The sequence below is a fragment of the Humulus lupulus genome, chromosome 1, assembly GCF_963169125.1.
Source record: "Humulus lupulus chromosome 1, drHumLupu1.1, whole genome shotgun sequence".
Classification (NCBI taxonomy): Eukaryota; Viridiplantae; Streptophyta; class Magnoliopsida; order Rosales; family Cannabaceae; genus Humulus; species Humulus lupulus.
The window spans coordinates 254,322,647-254,344,883 of record NC_084793.1 but is presented as its reverse complement, the minus strand read 5'-3'; the positions used below and the strand labels follow the sequence as shown (position 1 = coordinate 254,344,883).

Below are 22,237 nucleotides of genomic sequence, written 5' to 3'. Positions count from 1 at the left end.
TTTAGATGAACGTTAGTGTTTGTTTTTGTTGTATCCTTACTTGCTTATTGTTTGTACTTCCTTACTGGGCTTTTAGCTCACTCCCCTTACTTTCCTTCCACGTAGCAAATAGGATTTCTTTATGGCACGCGTGGTGACGTGAGGAGTTCTATCGTCGTGGGGTGTATGGCGTGGGGCATCCTATGGACGGAAAAACGATCATCTTAGAATGCCATTTAAATTATGTTATGTTTTAAGAGACTTTCCAAATTATCAGTGGGACTTAGTTATTTAATTTTTGTTTCTTCTGAAATTTGCATAAAAATTTATGTTTTCTTTTAAAACTAATGGTGCCAACTTGCATGGTTTTAAGCAAGTCCCCACTGAGACCTTGATAATAAGCGGTTTTCTTTTATGAACAATGTTATGTGAATGTTTTATAAGTATTAGTTTAGGGCGTTCTTTACAGTTGTAGAATCACAAGATTGATTCAGAGATTGAGATTTTTCATCATCTAGAAATTCCTGATGGTCAACTGCTTCATCGCACGCAATGTCCTCAGTAGAGACTTGGATACTCGTACATACTGTGAGAAAAGTTCAATGCGTCTTCAAATATGAATGTAAAATTGCATATGAATAAATGCTTAGAGAAAAATGGTTTCCTCAAAGACAACATTAAATATTTCACATTGTTAGTCTAATAAATAAAAGCTTGAGCATATACTTCTCAAATCTTCTATTCGCTTCTATTTTATCTTTCATAAATTGTATAACTAAATCCAATTACAATGACTGAGGCATGCAATGAAGTGAATAAAATTATGTAATTGTTATAACAGAGAGGGAACCATACCAGTAGACCTGTCTGGTCATTTTTGATAGGAAACCGACTTCAATCCTTTTTTGTATAGATGTTATAACTGTTGGCAATAGTTCAGCAATCATTCTTGAATATCTGTAACACAAAATAACAATAAGTAAAGATAGGATTTAGTGAAAAAAATAAAAAAGCAGGATAAAGCAGGAAGTCACTTTGAGCAAGAGCATCCTGAACCTACAGGTACAACAACATTCTAAATACTATTCCCTGGTGTCTAAATAGCTAGCAAATATAGTGGAAATTTAATTAAACTTAAGTTAACCAAGTTGTGAAATTCCCAGTTTTTATAATAGTATAATTCATGACCTAAATGACGCTAATAGTAGCTAGGTACCCAGGCAACAAGAGACATTTTATTTAAAAAAAATGAATGGCATCAAGCTTAATCAGCTCAATAAGCAATGCATAATAGTAAACCTGTCATTGGATTTGGAGGTTAAAAGATAGAAAAAAGACATGTAGTTAAACAAAATAATGTGAATAGGAAATGAATTATATGGTGTGGATGATATCAAAAGCATGAGAATTTTGAGCAAGGACACCAGCAATCTACCATGGATTTCCCGCTGAATCAAGTAAAGAATACCTACACCAGAAATATGTGGAAATTGTAACTTAAGACTTTAGAATCTAAAGATGATGTTTATTGGACGAATTAAAAAACTAAGGAAAAGGGTGTACGGCCAAGAGCTCTTTCTTTCAAACTTGGATGCAACTGCATCAAGATATGCCCCAAGGAAATTGAAAGTGCTGTGAAAGATACAGATTTTGAAGGTTCCTTGTATTCTGCTACCTGCAAAAAAACTGAAGAAGGTCCATCCAACATGACTGCCAGAGTTAAGGTAGATGCAATACGTGCCTAGGTATCATGGATTCAAGAGTTAGCAAGGAACACTAAAAAAGAAAATCATAATATTTTAGGTTCTTAACTTAAACAAATTTCCCAAAAAAAGAGCAGCAATATATACCTTCAAATAAGGGTCAAATAGCGAGCATGTCATCAGAGTTGCTTGAAATGAGACTGATAGACTAAGGCCTCAGATTGAAAAAACCCCAGCAATATGCAAAATCGAAAATTAATATTGAAAACCACAGATTTTATAGATTCTATGAGATTCAATAATAAATCTAACATCTACAACTAAATACTTACCTGGCTTGCCAAGACCGAAGAGAAGAACGAATCTGAGAAGCCCAACGACAGGAAATGGATTGACAGAGAGATAGAGAAAGACGAGAGAGAGAGAAGGGATATTTGAGGGATGGAGGAGATTTGAGAGAGTGAGGAGTTCGGAGACCGTACCAAGCCGAAGAAATGGGTCTCTTCTTTGTGTCAAAATGTTGAAGGAAATGGGTCTGTTCTTTGTTGAATTAATGTTGAAGGAAATGAAAAAAAAAAAGAAGCTAAGTGGCGGGATGATTAAATATTACTGCCCTTTTTTCATTAAGTTGCCCAATATAATACTTTTTCATAATACTTTTTTTATTAGTATTATATTCATGTGTTATGGAAATGGGTATTTGGTGTAGTGGGGGAAAGAACGGGTAAAGTTGTGCAATGCCACATTGCCTGGGGAAGGTAAAGTGTGATGATTCTAAAACTATGTAGGTATGGGACTACACAGTTGAAGATGGCTTAAATGGATTGATGGGTACTACCTATATCAACAAGAGGGATCTTCTTTTCGGTAGCCCATCACTTGAGAACTCCAAAGTTAAGCGTGCTTGACCTGGAGTAATATCAAGATGGGTGACCTCTTGGGAAGTTTTCCCAAGAAGCATGCGAGTGAGGAAAAAGCACGCTGGAAAGACTCGTGTTGGTTTGTAGGGCCAGTCGTCATTCCAGGAAGCAGCCATAGTGCGTGGGCGTTACAAATGGAAATAAGAGCCTTGACCCAGTCGGAAGTCTAGCCGACGGGGACATCGGACTCCTAAGGGATGGTGATTGTGACAGTTAGTATCTTGTGATCTGTAGGGAGAAAGATCGGGTAAAGCTGTGCAATCCCACATCGCCTGGGGAAGGTCAAGTGTGATGATGCTGGAAAGACTCGTGTTAGTTTGTAGGGCCAATTGTCAATCCAGGAAGCAGCCATAGTGACGTGGGGCGTTACAAATGGTATCAGAGCCTTGACCCAGCCGAAAGTGTGGCCGACGGGGACGTCGGACTCCTAAGGGGGGGGGGTGATTGTGACAATTAGTATCCTGTGATCCGTAGGGGGAAAGACCGGGTAAAGCTGTGCAATCCCACATTGCTTGGGGAAGGTCAAGTGTGATGATTCTAAGACTATGTAGGTATGGGACTACACAGTTGAAGATGGCTTAAATGGATTGATGGGTACTACTTATATCAACAAGATGCGTCTTCTTTTCGGTAGCCCATCACTTGAGAACTCCAAAGTTAAGCGTGTTTGACTTGGAGTAATCTCAAGACGGGTGACCTTTTGGGAAGTTTTCCTAGGAAATATGCTAGTGAGGACAAAGCACGTTGGAAAGACTCGTGTTGGTTTGTAGGGCCAGTCGTCATTCCAGGAAGCAGCCATAGTGACGTGGGGCGTTACATAGCGTCTCATAAGGTGCCATGCCTATCATCGCTTAATAACTTTTGTTGTAAGAGAATTCTATCAACAGAAGATACTTGCTCCATGATCTTGAGAAGTCTAAAGCACACGCCCTCAACATATCTTTTAATATTTGTATGGTACGTTCTAACTGACCATCGATTTGAGGGTGAAATGTCGTACTTAGTTTTAACTTTAACTTAGTGCCCATTGCACGCTGTAGACCTTCCCACAACTTTGATGTGAAAACTGATCCTCTATTGGAGACAATCGTTTTTGGAACTCCATGTAATCTCACTATCTTCGCCACATAAAGCTCTGCGTACTGCTCAGCGTTATAAATTGTTCTTACTGGCAAGAAGTGAGCAGATTTTGTAAGTCTATCTATTATCACCCAAACAGAGTCATGCTACTTGGTGTCCTTGGTAATCCCGTCACAAAGTCCATAGCTATATCTTCCCATTTCCATTCGGGAATCTTTAATTCTTGCAAAGTTCCAGCGGGTCTTTTTATGTTTGGCCTTAACTTTTTGACATGTAAGGCCTTTTGCTACAAATTCTGCTATGTCCTCCTTCATCCCCGACCACCAGTACATTGTCTTGACATCGTTGTACATCTTGGTCGATCCTGGGTGAAGTGAATATGGAGTAGTGTGCGCTTCCTTCATAATACTTTCTCTTAATTCACCACATTTGGGCACACATACTCGGTTTTTATATCGTAACATGCCTTCAATTGTTAAGGAGAAATCGGCATTCTCTGAGCTTTGTAATGCTGCCTTCATCTTAAGAAGAAACTCGTCCTCTTGTTGTTTCTCCTTTATTTTCTCCATTTGACTTGATTGTGAGGTCAGCTAGTTGTCTAGTTATTAGCTCAATTCCTGACCTCTTAATATTATCTTGTAAGTGTTGAGTAATCCCCTTAAGTGTTGACAAGCTTCCGTAACTCTGCCTACTAAGTGCATCTGCCATGACATTAACCTTTCCTAGATGATACAAGATCGTACAATCATAGTTCTTCACTAACTCCAACCACCTCTGTTGCCTCATATTGAGCTACTTCTGCGTAAAGAAGTATTTTAGACTTTTGTGGTCCGTATAGGTTTCGCACTTTTCTCCGTATAGATAGTGCCTCCAAATCTTTAGAGTGAAAACCACTGCTGCCAATTCTAAGTCATGGGTTGGATACCGTTGTTCGTACTCATTTAGATGTCTTGAGGCATATGCGACCACTTTTTCATCTTGCATCAAAACGCATCCAAGTCCCTTCTTCGAAGCATCACAATACACTACAAACTTTCCCTTATCGCTTGGGACACATAGAACTAAGGCTGATATAAGCTTGTCTTTTAATGTTTGGAAGCTTTCTTCGCATTTTTCCATCCATACAAATTTTTGTTGCTTCCGCGTCAAATTTGTTAAGGGTGTAGTTATTCTGGAGAACCCTTCAACAAATCGTCTATAGTATCCTGCCAATCCCAGAAAACTTCTCACCTCGATGGCACTCTTGGGTTTGGGTCAGTCCTTCACTACATTGATCTTGGCTGGATCTACTTCTATGCCATTTTTAGACACAATGTGTCCTAGAAATGCCACATTCTCTGGCCAGAATTCGAACTTCTTAAACTTAGCATATAACTGATGTCTTTTGAGTCGTCCTAACGTCAGTCGTAGTTGCTCTTCATGCTCTACTTTCGTCCTTGAGTGGATCAATATTTCATCTATAAACACCACAACGAACTTATCTAGGTAGTCCTTAAATACTCTATTCATAAGATCCATGAAAGCTGCTAGTGCGTTCGTTAAGCCAAAAGACATTACCAGAAACTCGTAGTGTCCATATCTAGTCCAAAAAGCCGTCTTTGGGATATCTTCTTCTCGTACTCTTAGCTGATGATACCCTGACCACAAATCTATCTTCGAGAATATCGTAGATCCTTGTAGTTGATAAAAAAGATCATCTATTTGAGGCAAAGGGTATTTGTTCTTAATCTTCACTTTATTCAGTTCTCGATAGTCGATGCACAAGCTCATACTCCCGTCCTTCATTTTAACAAAAAGCACTGTTGCTCCCCATGGAGAATAGCTTGGTCGAATGAAACCCTTGTCTAATAGCTTCTGGAGTTAGATCTTTAACTCCTTTAACTCGGTAGGCACCATTCTAAGGGAGCTTTTGAAATTGGTGCCGTCTCAGGTGCCAATTCTATTTCAAACTCGATTTCCCTACTCAGAGGTAATCCCGGTAGATCTTCAGGAAACACCTTGGGAAATTCGCATACAGTATGTACACCCTTTGGCTCGAGCTGCGTCTCTCGTCTTTTGTCCACCACACTAGCTAGAAACACTTGGCAACCACTATTGATTAACCGTTGAGCTTTGAGAGCTGAGACTATAGGTATGCGAGTTTAGGAAACTTCTCCCTTGAAGGTGGACTACTCTCCACCTTCTGTTTTAAAGTTGACTGTCTTACCCTTACAGTCTATCATTTCCCCATATTTTGCTAACCAGTCCATGCCTAAAATTACTTCATAACCCTTAAGGTCTAACTCGATCAAATCTACTGGTAATTCTCTTCGATTCTAACTACAATATTGCGCACCCCTCTACTAGATAACATTCTTTCCCCCGGGGGTAACTCCGTGACAAACTTATCTCTAAAAAGTTTGCATGGTCTATCTAAGCTATCAATCATATTCATAGAGACAAAGGAATTTGTAGCTCCCAAATTGAATAAAACATTGCATAGTTTACCAGAGATAGTGACCTGACCTGTTACCATTGTATTAATAGTCTCTGCTTCACCTCTAAAAAGAACAAAAACTCTTGCTAGCATAAGCTTGTCATCTTTCTTTTGATCCTTCATCTTAGGGCAATTCTTTTTAATGTGCCCTTCTCCGCAATTGAAACAACCGTTTGTCTTATATCGGCATTCTCCTGAATGCTTCCTCTCGCATATTGGAGACTGGGGATATTCCACATATGGCTTCTTATTCCCGTTACCTTCTAATGCATTCTTATTCTTCTTGTCAAATTTTTTATTTTGACCACCGTCATATTTTTGTTTGTGGTAATTATGGTCATTGTTATTTCTTTTAGCGTCCCTTTTGGCCGCGCCTTCTTTCCAAATTCTTTCTTCAGCCTGCTCAGCTTCCAAAGCTATCTCTAATGTTTCTGCATAAGTGGTTATCCACCGGATCAACTTTACGTCATGGGCTATCATAGGTTTCAGTCCCTCCAAGAATCTTTGAATTCTTAGCGTCTCAGTGGGTACCATGTTCGCCGCAAACATAACCAGCCTATCAACCTTTCTGGCATACTCGGTCACAGACGAATTCCGTTGAGTAAGCGCGATGAATTCATCCACCCTTGTGGCTAGAATCGTAGGACTATAGTACTTCTTGTTGAACACTTGGATAAACTCATCCCAAGTCATAACGTTCACATCTCTAGTCTGCTTCACTATATCCCACCAGTTACGAGCATCTTTCTTTATCAAGCTTGAAGCGTATGAGACTCGATCTTTGTTTCCCAGCCGCATGTGTTCTAATATGGACTCCACCGATCGAAGCCATTCTTCTGCTTCTATTGGGTCAGATCTGCCGTCGAAGTTTGGTGGTTGCTTCTTTCTAAAGCATTCATACAATGCCTCGTTGTGAGGTTCTGCCAACTATAGTAATTGTGCTTGAGGAATGGCTTGATACGCCACTTGTTGTTGTTGCCCTGAATTTCTTTGGAACTCTTCTTCCCTTTTCCTTAGTTATGCCCTAAGACAAGCATTCTCCCTTTCCAAATTTATTCGAGTAGCAGCATCTGCCAACTCTTCCATTACATTGGGTGCTTCTGGCACTCCTGGGGCTACTGGAATTTCTTCAAACATGGGGGTGGCAGCTACTCCTCTTCCTTGCCCCCTTCCCCTACCTCGGCCTCTTCCCTGGCCATTTAGTCTTTCAGATCTTCTTGGTTCTTGCTCTATGTGTCTTTGCTGTTTCCCCAAAAGAGAAAAGTTGAAAAACTAAGACAAACAAAACCAGTAGAGGTTACAACTTAGCCTAGTGTACTATTGTCTATTAGGTCCATCTATCTATAAAAACTACCCTATTACAATTAAGTCCATCTCAAGTAAATGGGCCTTAACAATTGAATCTTCCATGGAGGAGGGCTGGGTTCAGTATATCGTACCTGTAATGCCCCAAATTTCCTAATAAGGTTTAGGACCTTGATTAGGAGGCCGGGAGGGCAATAATTAATTTATTATGTTATTAAATGATTATATCCATGTCTATGTGAATTATATTATAATATGATGTTAGATGCATGCATATGAGTCCACATTTTATTATAAGGGCATTTTGGCAATTTTTCCAGTTGAGGGCGTAATTGTGTATTTTTGTGCATGTGGGTGAGTTATGAATGGTACCACATTATATGTGGATTTGTTCGAGCCTTTCGGCATGAGACGATCATGAAATGCAAGTGTTCAGTCTAGTCATAACGGGTTTAAGTTCGGGGCTCGGGGTAAGTCTCGGGGTGATTTTAATGATTATAGCGTTGCTGGGAATTATAAGGTAACGACATATGGATTATTGATGTTTGAGAATTTTGGAGAATAACGGGAATTGGAGGGCGTTAATTATAATTAACGAAATAGGCAGGAAAGGACGATTTTTCCCTCGATGGCTGTTAAGGCTTTTATTTAGTCTTGATGGCATTTAGGTCTTTTCACCCTTAAAGATTTATATCAGCCATTAAAGCTATAGAAGCTTATCAAAAACATAGCATCACTTCCTCTTTCTCTCCCGATAGTTTTTCTCTTTCATTTCTCTTTGAATTTTCAAGCTATTTTTGAGGAATCAAGCCAGGGAACCAAGCCTTGATGATCTAGGGTTATGCTCTGCCATTGAAGAGGGTGCTAAGCTAATATTGAGGTGATTTTTTAGCCATTAAAACTCTTGTTCTTGCTCTGTTTTCCTAGTTGAGTTTTAGCTGGTTTTTGAGTTGGAAAGTTGGGAATTTATGAGGATTTTGGTTAGGGTTTCTTAGGTTGTCATGCCTAGGACATGTGGGGATATTTTTTGGGTCCATTTGGGATTTAGAATGATGTTGGGAAGCATTGGAATCAAGTTGGGAATGAAGGAGTCGAAGGAGAAAGGTTCAGGGGCACTTCAGGCTGGAGGTAGCGCTATAACGCCCACAAGGGGGCACTACAACGCTACCCAGAGTGGCTTTAGGGCGGTTTTGGTCTGTCTTGAGTGCTGGAGTGCTAGGGGGGTAGCGCTACAGTGCTAACCTGTTTCTTCAGAATCCTGTTTTGAGTGTTTTTAATGGTTTTTGGCTAGGGGTTCCAATCCTTAAGGCCCAGGATCGAATCTACTCATCGTGTGGGTACATTTCGGGGTCCCGAGAGTGGGGTTTGGGTCAAGACCCTATTGTTGATGATTTTCATTAATTAGAGATTGTATTTGGTTATGACTAGGTGACCGCTAAAGGATTAAAAGGTTGATCATTCTCAAGGGTCATTCTTGTTCTCATTCTCGCTCGAACCAGAGGTAAGAAAACTGCACCCCATAGGTTACATGCATGGTTATTCATGAGGCATGTTTAGTGCTCTATATGTGGATATTGATTGCATTAAAAATGCATAAGATACATGAGATTAGGGCATGGCATGAATGTTGATTATGAGATTGATCAGAGCTTAAGTCTCTGTAATTGTGCATGATTATAATTATGCTTATGATTACAGAATGATCATGCCAAATGCCTTACATCTGATTATTTGACATATGATATATGTCTGTTTGTATTACCTAAATGACGAAGCACTGACTTATTAGTCAGGGATTGGCAATGGTGTCAGTATCAACTGTGAAGCTGTGACTCATTAGTCAAGTTCGGAAGTGGTACTGGGCACCGGTCACATGGGATTGACTCGTAAGTCAAGTACGGCCTTAGCGTGTCAATGCAAGACGATAAAAGATTAGATCTAATCGACATCTGCATTGAATTGCTCAAATGAGCATTAATGCCGAACCGACCTCAAGTTCGATGAAAATTAAAAAGCGCTTGTCTAGTCTAAGGGCTAGTTATTTAAAGCCAGAGCCAGAAAGGCTAAGGTGACCTACATGTCACATGGCTAGGAGGGTGTGGGACCTCCAGAGTGAGACTCATTAGTCTCCTATACAGAGCATGACTCATCAGTCACCTATACAGAGTGGGACTCATTAGTCTCCTATATAGAGCGTGACTCATCAATCACCTATACAGAGTAAGACTCATTAGTATCCTATACAGAGTGTGACTCATCGGTCACCTATACAGAGTGAGAGTCATTAGTCTCCTATAGAGAGCTTGACTCATCAGTCACATATATAGAGTGAGACTCATTAGTCTCCTATACAGAGTGAGACTCGTTAGTCTTCTATATAGAGTATGACTCATTAGTCATCTATACAGAGTGTGACTCATTAGTCATTTATACAGGGCGTGACTCATTAGTCACCCACTCCGAGATTTACATACTAGTAATTTATCCAAAAACCAGGTCCCAAGAGATTGACTCATTAGTCATCTATTCAGATGCAGGACCCCATAATCATTTATTTGAACTTATTTTCATGCATGATGAAAGCTATTATTGCTAGGCATGCACATTATGATTCGATGACATGTTATTACTGTTCATGAGCATATTGAGTTTTCTTGCTGGCCTTCGGCTCACGGGTGCTATGTGGTGCAGGTAAAGGCAAAAGAAAGTTGGACCATCCTTGAGTTGAAGAGCTTAGGTGACGACGTGTACATATGCGCCTGCTCGACCGCCACGGCCAAGGGTTGAAAGCAGTACTAGGGTTAATCCCTATTTTGCCGCTTAGATCGGCTAGTTATAAATATTTTCTTATAATAGACCTTTAAATTATATTTATGGGATCCCAATGTATACACTAAACGTTCTAATGAAACGTTATATCTTAACAAAAAAATTTTATCCCTAAACTGCTAATCATACTTAGTTACACATTTATGGACAAATGACTCGATTAGCGAGTTTAGCACTGTTTATAATGCGCACCGTAACGGTCCCTGAAGTTGAGGGTATTACAATTTGGTATCAGAGCATGCCAAGGTTTATGGTTCTTGAAGACAAGCTGGACATGTACACTTGTCACTGAAGATAGCTTCACTCAGGGAATGGTAACTATTTCTGTAGTTATGTTCTTAACTGCTTAAATAGAATGTAAATGCTTTACCTGCACATTGTATTATGGAGCATGAGATTCTGATACAGCCTAGCTCTTGACTATATGATTATATGCTCCGTGGATATATATATATATAAATGTGATCATATGATTACCTGCTCCATGAATATATATAATTGTGATATTTGCATGCTGGAGTTGGAGGCATGATATGAATGTTAGAAGAGCAGGGATTATGATTGATGTATGAATGTCATGGGCCTGTTTATAGCACTGCAAATGGTTATGATTGTGGTGTGGTAACATTGTTCTTGTGGGGAAAGCTCTTGATATGCTCAACATGTTTAATGGGTCAAGTTATTGACTGCAGATTTGACCAGCAGGTATGTATCCAAGACAGATAATGAGACCTGATGGTGGTTATACCGGGGCTGGGAGTTACAACCAGGGTTTGAGTTCTTCACCTGCCCCTCAGACTTTTCAGCAGGTGCTTACTGATATGTAATTAAGATTGCAGAGGCAAGAGGAAGAGATCAGGTGTTTGAAGCAACAGCAAAATCTGTGGGAAATACCTCTTCCTTTGTTATGCCAAGAGTGGCACCATTTTTGGCTCAACCTAGGGTTGAGAACAGATGGGAATTTGTCTGTGGAAGGTTCCAGGAATATTACCCTCCAGTCTTTGAGGGAGGCCTAGGTCCATTCAAAGCAGAGCAATGGATGGGCATGATCAGTTCTATTCTTGATAGTATGGGGCTGGTGGGTCAAGATAGGGTGATCTATGCTACTTATGTACTGCGGGATGATGCACGGACGTGGTGGGAAGTAATATCCTAGTCATGAGATACAACTGTGATGGATTGGAAAGAATTTAGGCAGCTGTTCAACGAAAGGTATTACTGTGATGCGACCCAGATTGCTAAGATGAACGAGTTTATGAACCTGGTTCAGGGCAATGCAACAGTAACCGAGTATGTTAACATATTTGATGGGTTAGTCGAGTTTTCTTTTGACATGGTTCCCACAGATGTAGCTCAGAAGGAAAAGTTTATCAAAGGATTGAATTCCAAGTTAGCTCAGGGCATTAGAGTTGCCCCAGTGCATGAAACCTCCACCTACGCTCAGGTGGTAGAAAAGGGTCTTGCTGTTGAGAGCATAAGAAATGAGAAGAAGATTGCCAGAAAGCACGAAACTCAGACAGTGACACCTCCATTTATTGGAGCGAGCAAGAAAAAGAGCTGGATGACTTATCCAAAATGTGTCCATTGTAAGAGACATCTGGGAGAATGTCGAGCAAAGGCATGTTACTTATGTGGAATAGTTGGGCATTTCATGAAGAATTGTCCAAGGCAAGGAGCAAGTGAGCAAAAGGGGATGGACAACTTGACTCCAGCTCGAGTGTTCATTCTGAGGCGATCGGAGTCGGAGATTGAGACTTGTTCCTCAGGCATGGCAGGGAGATGCGTGGAACTCCTAGCTAGTGTGGTGGAGACCACTTAGGTTGTTGCAAGGGGATCAGGACAGACTGAATTAGTTTGTGAAGTTCTGGATGTATTTCCATGTGATTTGCCTGGGTTACCCTTACATAAAAAGGATAGAATGGTGACTGGACTTGTGCTAGAGATGGAATCAGGCCTAGGGCATTGTTTTGAGCAGCTTCAGCAGAACTGTAAGAGTTAAGGCTCAGTTATTAAGTAAGATGGTATTCTCCAAGGTGGATCTTTGATCTGGTTATTACCAGCTAGAGATCAGGAAAAAGGATAAGTAGAAGGTTTTTGTTATGTTAGATAAGAGCACTGAGAGTGCTGAGTATGTTTTGAGAATTTGTTTAATGTGTGTGTTTATGTATCAGATGAATAGAGCATTCAAAGGATTATTTGAATGGGATTTGTGATCGTCTAGGACGATGGTATTATGGTGTATTCTCTACGGAGATTTGCCAAGGTCAAGGAACGCCTTGGTAGGCAAGAGTTTCCTTGGGTAGTAAGGATATTATATATGCCTTGAGAAAGAATTATGAGTCTTCTTGCAAATCAGAATCAGTTTGGAGGTTGTTATGACACCTCAGTGACAAAGAAAAGTGAATACCTATGTAACATGTTGGTTAAAGGATCTGACCAGAACTAGAGTAGAGTTTCTGGTGGGCTAGGTGGTTAGTTTTGTGCTTGAGATTACTATCTTAAAGAGGATTAAAAGTATAATAGTTAAGTGAACCACGGATAGGAAAGATTGAGTGGACAGTCTTAGCTGGATTATCTAAGAGTTGTACAGTGTTAGGTATGAGTTTATTGAGGTATAAGGATCGGATTTGGAATTTGATGGACACTGGGATTGATTGGGAGATTCTGGATGAATCTCATGCTGCTCGTTGGTTCTCTTCATTCAGGCATCATGCCAGTGTTTCAGAGTTTGAAAGTCTTATAGTGATGGCCTGGGATGGAGAGGGCCATAATGGAATGCGTGGTAAAGTTCTTAACCTGTTAGTAGGTCAAATCAGAATATCAGAAATCAATGAGGCCATTGTAGCCTTTGAGCATTCCATAGTGGAAATAGGAAAACATTGCGATGGGTTTCGCGGTGGGGCTGCCCAGGATAGTGGGCCAGTATGAGTTGGCATTGGGTTATTATGGACCAGTATTCCAAGTGAGTTCATTTCTATCAATAAGGACAAGTAATGCAGCTGATCAGTCTTCAAATCTCTATGTGAAAGAGATAGAATGCCTTCTAGTGAATTTAAGGTCCATCTTATCAGATGAAGACTCTAGTATTACTTCCAAGTTTTTGGAAGGGTTGCAGAAGGTGATAAATACACAGTTTAATACTCTCAGACTGATAGTAAATCAGAGAGAGAGAGAGAGTTATCCAATTATTATTGGAAGAACATCTTACAAGATGAATGAGATACTATATCAGGATCATGAGGTAGTTCAGGGGATCATAGAGGTTATTGAAAAGGTTAGAGCTTGGATGCTTACTTCTCAAGAGTAGACGGAAAAGTTATATTGATTCGAGATGTAGGAACATGGAGTTCCAAGTAGAAGATTGTATCTTCTTTAAAGTATCGCCATGAAAAGGAATGAGGAGATAAATGCAAATTGAGCCTGGATTATGATGACCGTTTGAATCCTGGATAAGATCAGTCAGGTTGTCTTTGGATTAGCTATGTCTTTGGCAATGTTAGCGGTATACAGTGTATTTTATATTTCCATGTTGAGGACATGGGTTGGAAGGAAACTCATGGGTTGAGTTTTGAGAATCTGGAGAATAAGGCTAAGTTATCCTGTAAGGAATAGCCAGTTCATATATGAAACAAAGAGAATAAGGTCCTGAAGAACAAAGTTATACCTTGAGTTAAGGTAATGTTACATAAATAGTGAGGTTGAGGGAACGACCTGGGAAATTGGAATCAGTTGTGCGGAATTCTTATTCCGGACTATTTAGATAAATTTCGAGGACGAAATTTCTGTAAGGAGGGGATAGTTGTAATGCCCCAAATTTCCTAATAAGGTTTAGGACCTTGATTAGGAGGTCGGGAGGGCCATAATTGATTTATTATGTTATTAAATGATTATATGCATGTCTATGTGAATTATATTATAATATGATGTTAGATACATGCATATGGGTCCACATTTTATTATAAGGGAATTTTGGTAATTTGGCCCGTTGAGGGCATAATTGTGTATTTTTGTGCATGTGGGTGAGTTATAAATGGTACCACATTATATGTGGATTTGTTTGAGCCTTTCGGCATGAGATGATCATGAAATGTAAGTGTTCGGTCTGGTCATAACGGGTTTAAGTTCGCGGCTCGGGGTGAGTCTCGGGGTGATTTTAATGATTAGAGCATTGCCAGGAATTAAATGGTAACGAGATATGGATTATTGATGTTTGAGAATTTTGGAGAATAACGGGAATTGGAGGGTGTTAATTATAATTAACGAAATAGGCGGGAAAGGACGATTTTTCCCTTGGTGGTTGTTAAGGCTTTTATTTAGTCTTGAGGGCATTTAGGTCTTTTCACCCTTAAAGATTTATACCAGCCATTAATGCTGTAGAAGCTTATAAAACACATGGCATCACTTCTTCTTTCTCTCCCGATAGTTTTTCTCTTTCATTTCTCTTTGAATTTTCAAGCTATTTTTGAGGAATCAAGCCAGGGAACCAAGCCTTGACGATCTAGGGTTATGCTCTGCCATTGAAGAGGGTGCTAAGCTGAGATTGAGGTGAGTTTTTAGCCATTAAAACTCTTGTTCTTGCTCTGTTTTCCTAGTTGAGTTTCAACTGGTTTTTGAGTTGGAAAGTTGGGAATTTATGTGGTTTATGGTTAGGGTTTCTTAGGTTGTGATACCTAGGACATGTAGGGATGGTTTTTGGGTTCAGTTAAGATTTAGAATGATGTTGGGAAGAATTGGAATCAAGTTGGGAATGAAGAAGTCGAAGGAGAAAGGTTCAGGGGCACTTCAGGCTGGAGGTAGCGCTACAACGCCCAAAAGGTGGCGCTACAGCGCTACCCAGGGTGGCTTTAGGGCAGTTTTGGTCTGTCTTGAGCGCTGGGGTGCTAGGGGGGTAGCGCTACAACACTACCCTGTTTCTTTAGAATCCCGTTTTGAGTGTTTTTAAGGGTTTTTGGCTCGGGGTTTCAATCCTTAAGGCCCGGGATCGAATCTACTCATCGTGTGGGTACATTTCGGGGTCCCAAGAGTGGGATTGTGGTCAAGACCCTATTTTTTGATGATTTTCATTAATTGGAGATTGTATTTGGTTATGACTAGGTGACTGCTAAAGGATCAAACAAGAAAAAATTCTTTTAATAACACCGAAAATGTGTTATCAAAACATACCATAACACTTTTTGATGTGTTAAGACCGACTATGTTATCGTAGGTCAGGGTAGTTTACATAATACTTTATCATTGTTATAAAGATGTGTTATTATACTGTCAACGATAACGCAATTTCTGTGTTATTTTAATAAATAGATAAGTGTTTAATTATGTTATTTATAGTCGATTATATAACACATTTCAATACTTATAAATTTTTGTTATACTACACTTTAGTATAACACATTTTTTGTGTTATACTACACTTTAGTATAACACATTATTTGTGTTATACTACACTTTAGTATAACACATGTGTTATATTAGCTTAGAGAAACATAATATTTTTTACTTACACAAAACTAGGAAAACAAATATGAAAGTTGAAGCCAAATAAGGTAACATAAATATATTTTTATTAATTACTCAAATGTAATTATAATATTTCGTCTACTAGTCTAGGCTTAATAAATCATATTACAACATAATTTATGCCCAATTCAGATTCCTTTATCACTAAATACAAAACAAGAAATGTATACAAAAATTAGTGAAATACATTCTTCCATTCTAAAGGCCTCAACTACAAATGTTGTCAAGAATTGCTCCAAAGAAATCATCTCAATATACCTGCACATTGTAAAAAAAAAGTCCTTTTATTATTAAGAACATAAGACATAAGCTAGTTTCCACCTGTAAGCATATAAAGTTTAAATTAAATTTGTAATAACTGCAAAACTTGACGAAACAGCAGGGTATAGCAAGATATACTACCATGCAAAACAACGACTAAAGCAACAAAACATGCAACTTAAAATAAGGCTTGTGAAATGTATCAAGATAACAAATATATCATTCTCAATGATCAAAAAGTATGTGAGGAAGAATTGATTCCAGAACTCTAAATTCTGTCAATATATCCCCCAAAAAATTAAAGAATAAAAACAGAATCACACTTTGACTTCTTATACAAGAAAATCATAAAGAAAAGCAATAAAATAAAAAAGCACCTGGAAACTTCTTTAGCATCTTTAATATAAGGTTTAGCCCAATTTCTGCAATAAAACTAAAAATAAAGTTAGAAAAAAGAACTCTTTCTAATAAAATGACAGAAGAATGTCACTTGTGCAGCTAAGAAGATCCCAGAACTAAAGTCAAAGATATCAAAAAGCTGAGTATATGAATGGTCAAGAAACATAGATACATAATAAATTAATCTGCCAACAAAGACTCAATTATACAACACAATATAATAATTATTAACAAAAATGAATGCAAATTATAAATCTAACATAGATAATCCAAAACAAGAAATAGATAAATTAATTGGACATGCTTACATATTGACACCAATCATCTTTACTCATCTAAAGCATCTACAAACAAGTCCAATAATAAAAATAATATGCATCTATCTAGTTTATTATTTGCTGGCCCTTAAAAAGATTACTAAAACAAAATAATAAAATATCACTATATCTAATATGTACCTTCCCCTTGAAATGTGAAATAAATGTCAAGACTAGGTGAAAATAATTGTGGAATGAACAGAAAATAAATTTAAGGACTAATCTACTCACTTCACCATTAGCAAGGGCAATTGCCATCACACCTGTAACTTCCACTCCATGACAATTGCATATATATATCCTTGTTAAATTTCACTTAATATTATGTAACTTACAATGAACAGAAATACTAAGAATTAATTAGCTTTGATTTTATGTCGAAAGTTGAGAATTAGATAGTACAATTTCCACTAAAGAAAGATATTTATGGCAATCTAAAATGAAAGATTTATTAGTAAATTATCTAATAAATAGTCATGTATTATGGAGTTATTATGTAGTTGCACATGACAACTTACCTCAAACCAGTAGTTGAAAGAAAATCTGCTCAATAGTACTAGTATCCAGAACAATGTGTACCTACAAAATACACAAATTATAACACATTAGGGGAAATGATAAAAATAGAGACAACTCAATAGCTAATTTAGAAGGGAGAAATGGGAAATTACTTCAACACAGAGACATGGCTTTCTTGCATCCCACGTTCTACATATAATCTAGGCTATGTGATAAAAACAAATATTTTAGGGAATATACACAAAGCTTAAAACCAGAAGTTGATCAGACAAAGAAAGTAAATTGAATATGGGTACAATTACATGACCAGTTTTAGCTGGCCAAATATGTGGCATACTGCATAATCAAATTTTGAGTTGATCTTTGGATATTTAATAAAAAAGATTTTAAAGTGTACTGTTTAAGATGATTCGTTATCTTTTGTATTAATAAACTAAAATCTATTTCTTGTCAAGAAAGCGAAATAATAGCAAAAATATGAATTCTAGTATATTTCTTAAACCTTCAAAGTAATGCTAGTTGCTAAATTCAACCTCTAAGAAAAAACTTGGTGCAAGATTGATCTAGAACTTTTATGTAGTTGAAAAAAAGACTTTGTGACGAACTTACCTGTGTCCAAGCAAGTAGAGTGAATATTCTCTAATTGGATACTTCAATGTTCTTTCTAACAGTAGGAACAAAATATAACACCATCTCAATTATATTAGGTATCATATAAATTCCAATTACAATTTGAAACTCGAGAAACCAAATCAAACTAAACAGATGGATTGGTTAGGTCTAATGTTTTACCATTAAACACAGAAAACCAAATCAAGAAAATCTGTTCATTATTATAAGAGAAAAGCACTAGCTTTTTATTTTCCTTCCTTTTTCCAACTTAGATTTCACGAGAAATTCTAAGATTTCTAGTTGCATAAATTTTTAAGTTTTTTAGCCTAACTAAATAACCATACACACACACCATACCTGAATCATGTGCCATACACACCGCCAAGCTTTTCAAGAAAAGACAGGAGCCATAATTTCCACAAACCTGAAACATATTTAGAAGGTACTGTTAAAATTTACACCTTTCAAAATATCTTTCCATAAAACAGAAACATATTCATATGAGAATCACTTCCAGGTGGGCTCTATCTCATGCAAGTGGCTCTTGTGACTCAATTCATAAAAGCTCAATCCATCCAAACATGACTTTAATTCATTTTATAAGTAAAAATCAAAAATTGAAAATCAAATGGATTTGTTGCAGAAAAATTGGGTAAAGGCCAATTTGATATATTATTATTTAGATAATTACTATGTCTTGTATAAGACAAACTAAAGTATCAAACAAAAACTCTGGAAATTGTCATGTTTTAAGTTCATATATGGGAATATGACATTATAAAAAAGGAAACCTCATCAAAATTCTGCCAGGAAGAGATGCTTTCATAATATTATGTGGTAATTCATTTCAAGAGGGAAACTATAATATTTTATGAACATAAGAAAGGTCCAGCCTAATTCATTGAAAGTATAAAACAATAGCAAACAGGGGATAGGATATAGCAAAAAACACAAAATAACAAAGAAAGGCCTTGCTTGAAGCACCATAAGGTGGGACCAAGCAAGACACCAAATATCATAGGTGGGTCATGATTTTTCTTCTCAAGAAATGAAAAGTTGCATTTCTACATGTAGCTTTTCTTCCATGGAATTCAAACAAAGAAGTTGGACAAGAAAGTCCCCAAAGTGATTGACCTAACTGAATCTCAAGTCTTCTTCAAGCAGCTGTATGGGAAAACGAGTCTAGTCTACCCTTACCTAGTCTTCCAACAGGAAAAGAAACTCTATACCTAATAAACTTACAATAGAAACTTGAACAAAACTAAAAGAACAGCTCCCAACAGCAAAGAAACAGAGCCAAATGACTCTGTTTATTTAGTTAGCAAACTATGGAATTGATTTTTATTTTGTTTTTCTTTCTCATATCAGAAAAATAAAGTTACAATTATGCCTAGCATCTCTGATTTAACAAATAAGTAAAGCAAGAAAGAAGGAAATAAAAAAGAAAAGAATAGGAGAAAAACCACAAGGGTAAAAAAAAAATTTCCCAACATACACTACATCCAACCAATAAGAGAAAAAGAAAAATATAAAACGCAACTATAATGGAGGCTATTTAATTGCCAGAATAAAGAACTATACAAAAGGAGCACCCAGCAGCATAAATAGAAAGTAATTAGACAAAAGGGTTGCAGATGGAGAACATGTGATAAAATAAATAAACAATAATAAAAGAAATATAGAAAAACATAATTATAAATCCAATACCATAATTGTTTCTATTAACCAGTACATGCAGGGATATGTTAAGGCAAGACACATTTTTCCCAGTGAAAGAATAGTTTATATGGAATGAATTTCAGCAAAGTAAAGGGGATTATTAAACAATGTGAAAATGCACAACAAGGCTATATGGCTACAGTCAATCTACTGGCAACCTAACAGTCCAACTAAAGGATACACTTGTTTCTCTTCTCCAGTGCATTGCATGAAACCCACTAAAAAGCACAAGAGAAGGTCTATGAAAATAATTCAAAATAATTCCCCACCCTAACTCACTCTTTCCCATTTATTTTATTTAAAATAATTCAAAATCGAATCAGAATCAGAAAAGAGCCAGAATCAGAATTCAAAAGAGCAAAGGCAGAAAAACTAATCCAAGAACTTAACCATCTTGAAGTTCAGATACAAAAACACTAGACATACAAGTGAGAACTTTAAATCGCCAATCCTATTTGCTTATAATGTCTATATAGCTAGTACTAATGTAAGTAACCTCAAGTGACTCAGAAAACAAAGAAGATTGTCTAGGTTCTACAACAGGTTTCTTATGCCTACAGATTCTTTCCCATAATGTTGTTGAATTGGCATGACTCTTCAACATTGGAACAATAATTGTTTAGACTAAAATAAACAGAGTTGAATCCTTCACTAATTGATTTATATTGCTTACCATTTTCTTCCAGCACCCAATGCATTGGTTAAAGCACCACCGGCTAAGTGTCCTAGATGCCTTACCTGAAATAATGGAAAAAGAGATACCTAAACTTCACAACTACAAAAAGCATGACTGAAAAAGAAAATGTATACTGACCTTGGGCTCAGATCGTTACTTTGTTGGATCCATACTTTGTACTTCTAGAGATTTGAGCCATAAATACATGTTTGGAACTTGATCTTTAATCATTTCCTGAGGCAGAAAATAATAATAAAAGAAATAGTATTAAGGAACAGAATGAAACATCTCTGAATAATAAAAAAAAGATAAGTAAAAACTGCAAGCAATATTCATTTAGTTACTATATTAGGATTAATATGTACTCTCAGAAAATTATGTTTGTCTATAAGATGGATGCATGTATTTATGTGTTTATTCAACTAAGCCTCAATCAACGAAACTTAAACGAGCACTCTACCTGGACAAACCTATATAGGCTAGGAATGGACATAGCATTTGCACCAAGTACTTTTAATCCCAAGTCAACATGTGGCTGCAAAAAACATTAGAGACATGTATAAATCAAATCTAAATATAAAAAATCTAGTTTAACTAAGATCTTTTGGTTAAATTTCTTATAAGGATAGTGAAAATTAACAAACTAAGAATATACACAAGTTCAAAACAGCAAGCAAGATTAGGAGAAACAACAAGAACAGAGAGAATGTGAACCAATGAAACAACACAATCTAATGTAAAACACATACAGCAGGGGAAAAATTAAAGAAGTTAATGTTAGTATGAAATTTTGTAAAGATCCAAGCTTTTTTTGATTGGTCGGCTTCAGTTAGCATTTCCATCATATTATGTCATTATGCTAATTGAATAAGTGTTATGGGATTCATTAATTTAGTGGTGGCCTAACACAAAATGTGATAGTTAATTCACAAATTAATTCGTGACGACGTGACTTTATTATGATCTCGCTAGGTGGAGTTGAGAGATTGCTTGTTGATGCGACTATTGAACATGCGTCACATGGGCATAAAGTTCATGTCTTCACTTCGCACCATGACAAGAATCGATGTTTTGAGGAGACGGTTTCTGGTATGTCTTAAATTTCAGTTTCCTGTTTGTGTTCTAAACTCTTGGCTTTAGTGTCAAGTTTATGATTTTTGAAGAAAAGGTCTATATATGATATAGAAGAAATCAATCATACTTTATGCTTAATCATTCAACTTTAGTTGCAAGCCAGAAGCAAAAGAAAATCTATTTCATTTTCTGCCATCTGTTTCTTGTATGCATAACGTTATGTGCTATACTAATTTAGGCATATAAGGTCTAGTACTAAGCTCAAAATTACTCTCAATAACTTAACTAAACTGACTGATTTAACTAAATTATATATATATAAGGTCTAGTGCTAAGATTAAAGTATGTGCTATACTTACTAATGGTGACTTTGTACTGTACAGGCATTACAGTCTTAGACCCCAAATGAAACTCTAAAAGCTCCAAGCCAGAGTATAAACAGTCAACTAGAAAAAATTGAAGAAAGACATTTTCCCAAGTTAATAGTTAGAAAAATAATATTATTACATACCAGCCAGTTATCCATGAAGCAAATGGTGACCATTTTGGGCCAGCAAGCTTGGTACTCCAATAATAGAGACCCCCAGAAGTAGAAGCAGAACAGAAGCTAGATACTAAAAATCAAACACAAAATTTTGAGTTTACTAAACATTGTTTATAATTAGTCATCCAACATAAAAGTTGAAAATTGCAGCAATGAAAGAAGCTATAAAAATAGAGGAAACCAAAGCACATGCATATCTAGAATTATCAAAGGAAGTACAACATTAGAAGCAAACCTAAATGTACCATCAGAAGCAAGAGAAATGGTAGACATAACAACATCAATAAAACTAGAAGCAGAACAGAAC

General features: G+C 37.1%; 1 protein-coding gene across 3 annotated transcripts; it reads right to left on the bottom strand.

Annotated features, from left to right (window-relative positions):
- Positions 1-908: 908 nt before the first annotated feature.
- LOC133805649 (putative callose synthase 6) lies at positions 909-22,088 on the bottom strand. 3 transcript variants are annotated; one of them, XR_009878991.1, is made up of 11 exons: positions 21,898-22,079; positions 20,773-20,847; positions 20,451-20,546; positions 20,310-20,374; positions 18,275-18,341; positions 17,915-17,969; positions 17,458-17,510; positions 17,305-17,365; positions 1,567-1,665; positions 1,415-1,447; positions 909-936 (listed from the first exon to the last, which is right to left on the bottom strand). XR_009878991.1 is itself a non-coding variant. In XM_062243821.1 (9 exons), exons 4-9 carry the CDS (start codon positions 20,310-20,312, stop codon positions 16,208-16,210), a joined length of 372 nt encoding a protein of 123 aa, XP_062099805.1. In that variant the 5' UTR covers positions 20,313-20,374; positions 20,451-20,546; positions 20,773-20,847; positions 21,898-22,088; the 3' UTR covers positions 16,165-16,207. The 3 variants fall into 3 exon arrangements, 1 of the variants encoding a protein (XP_062099805.1); XM_062243821.1 differs by lacking the exons at positions 909-936; positions 1,415-1,447; positions 1,567-1,665 and adding an exon at positions 16,165-16,345 and having other exon boundaries at positions 17,458-17,505; positions 21,898-22,088; XR_009878992.1 differs by lacking the exons at positions 909-936; positions 1,415-1,447; positions 1,567-1,665 and adding an exon at positions 16,220-16,345 and having other exon boundaries at positions 21,898-22,076.
- Between the last annotated feature and the right edge of the window lie 149 nt (positions 22,089-22,237).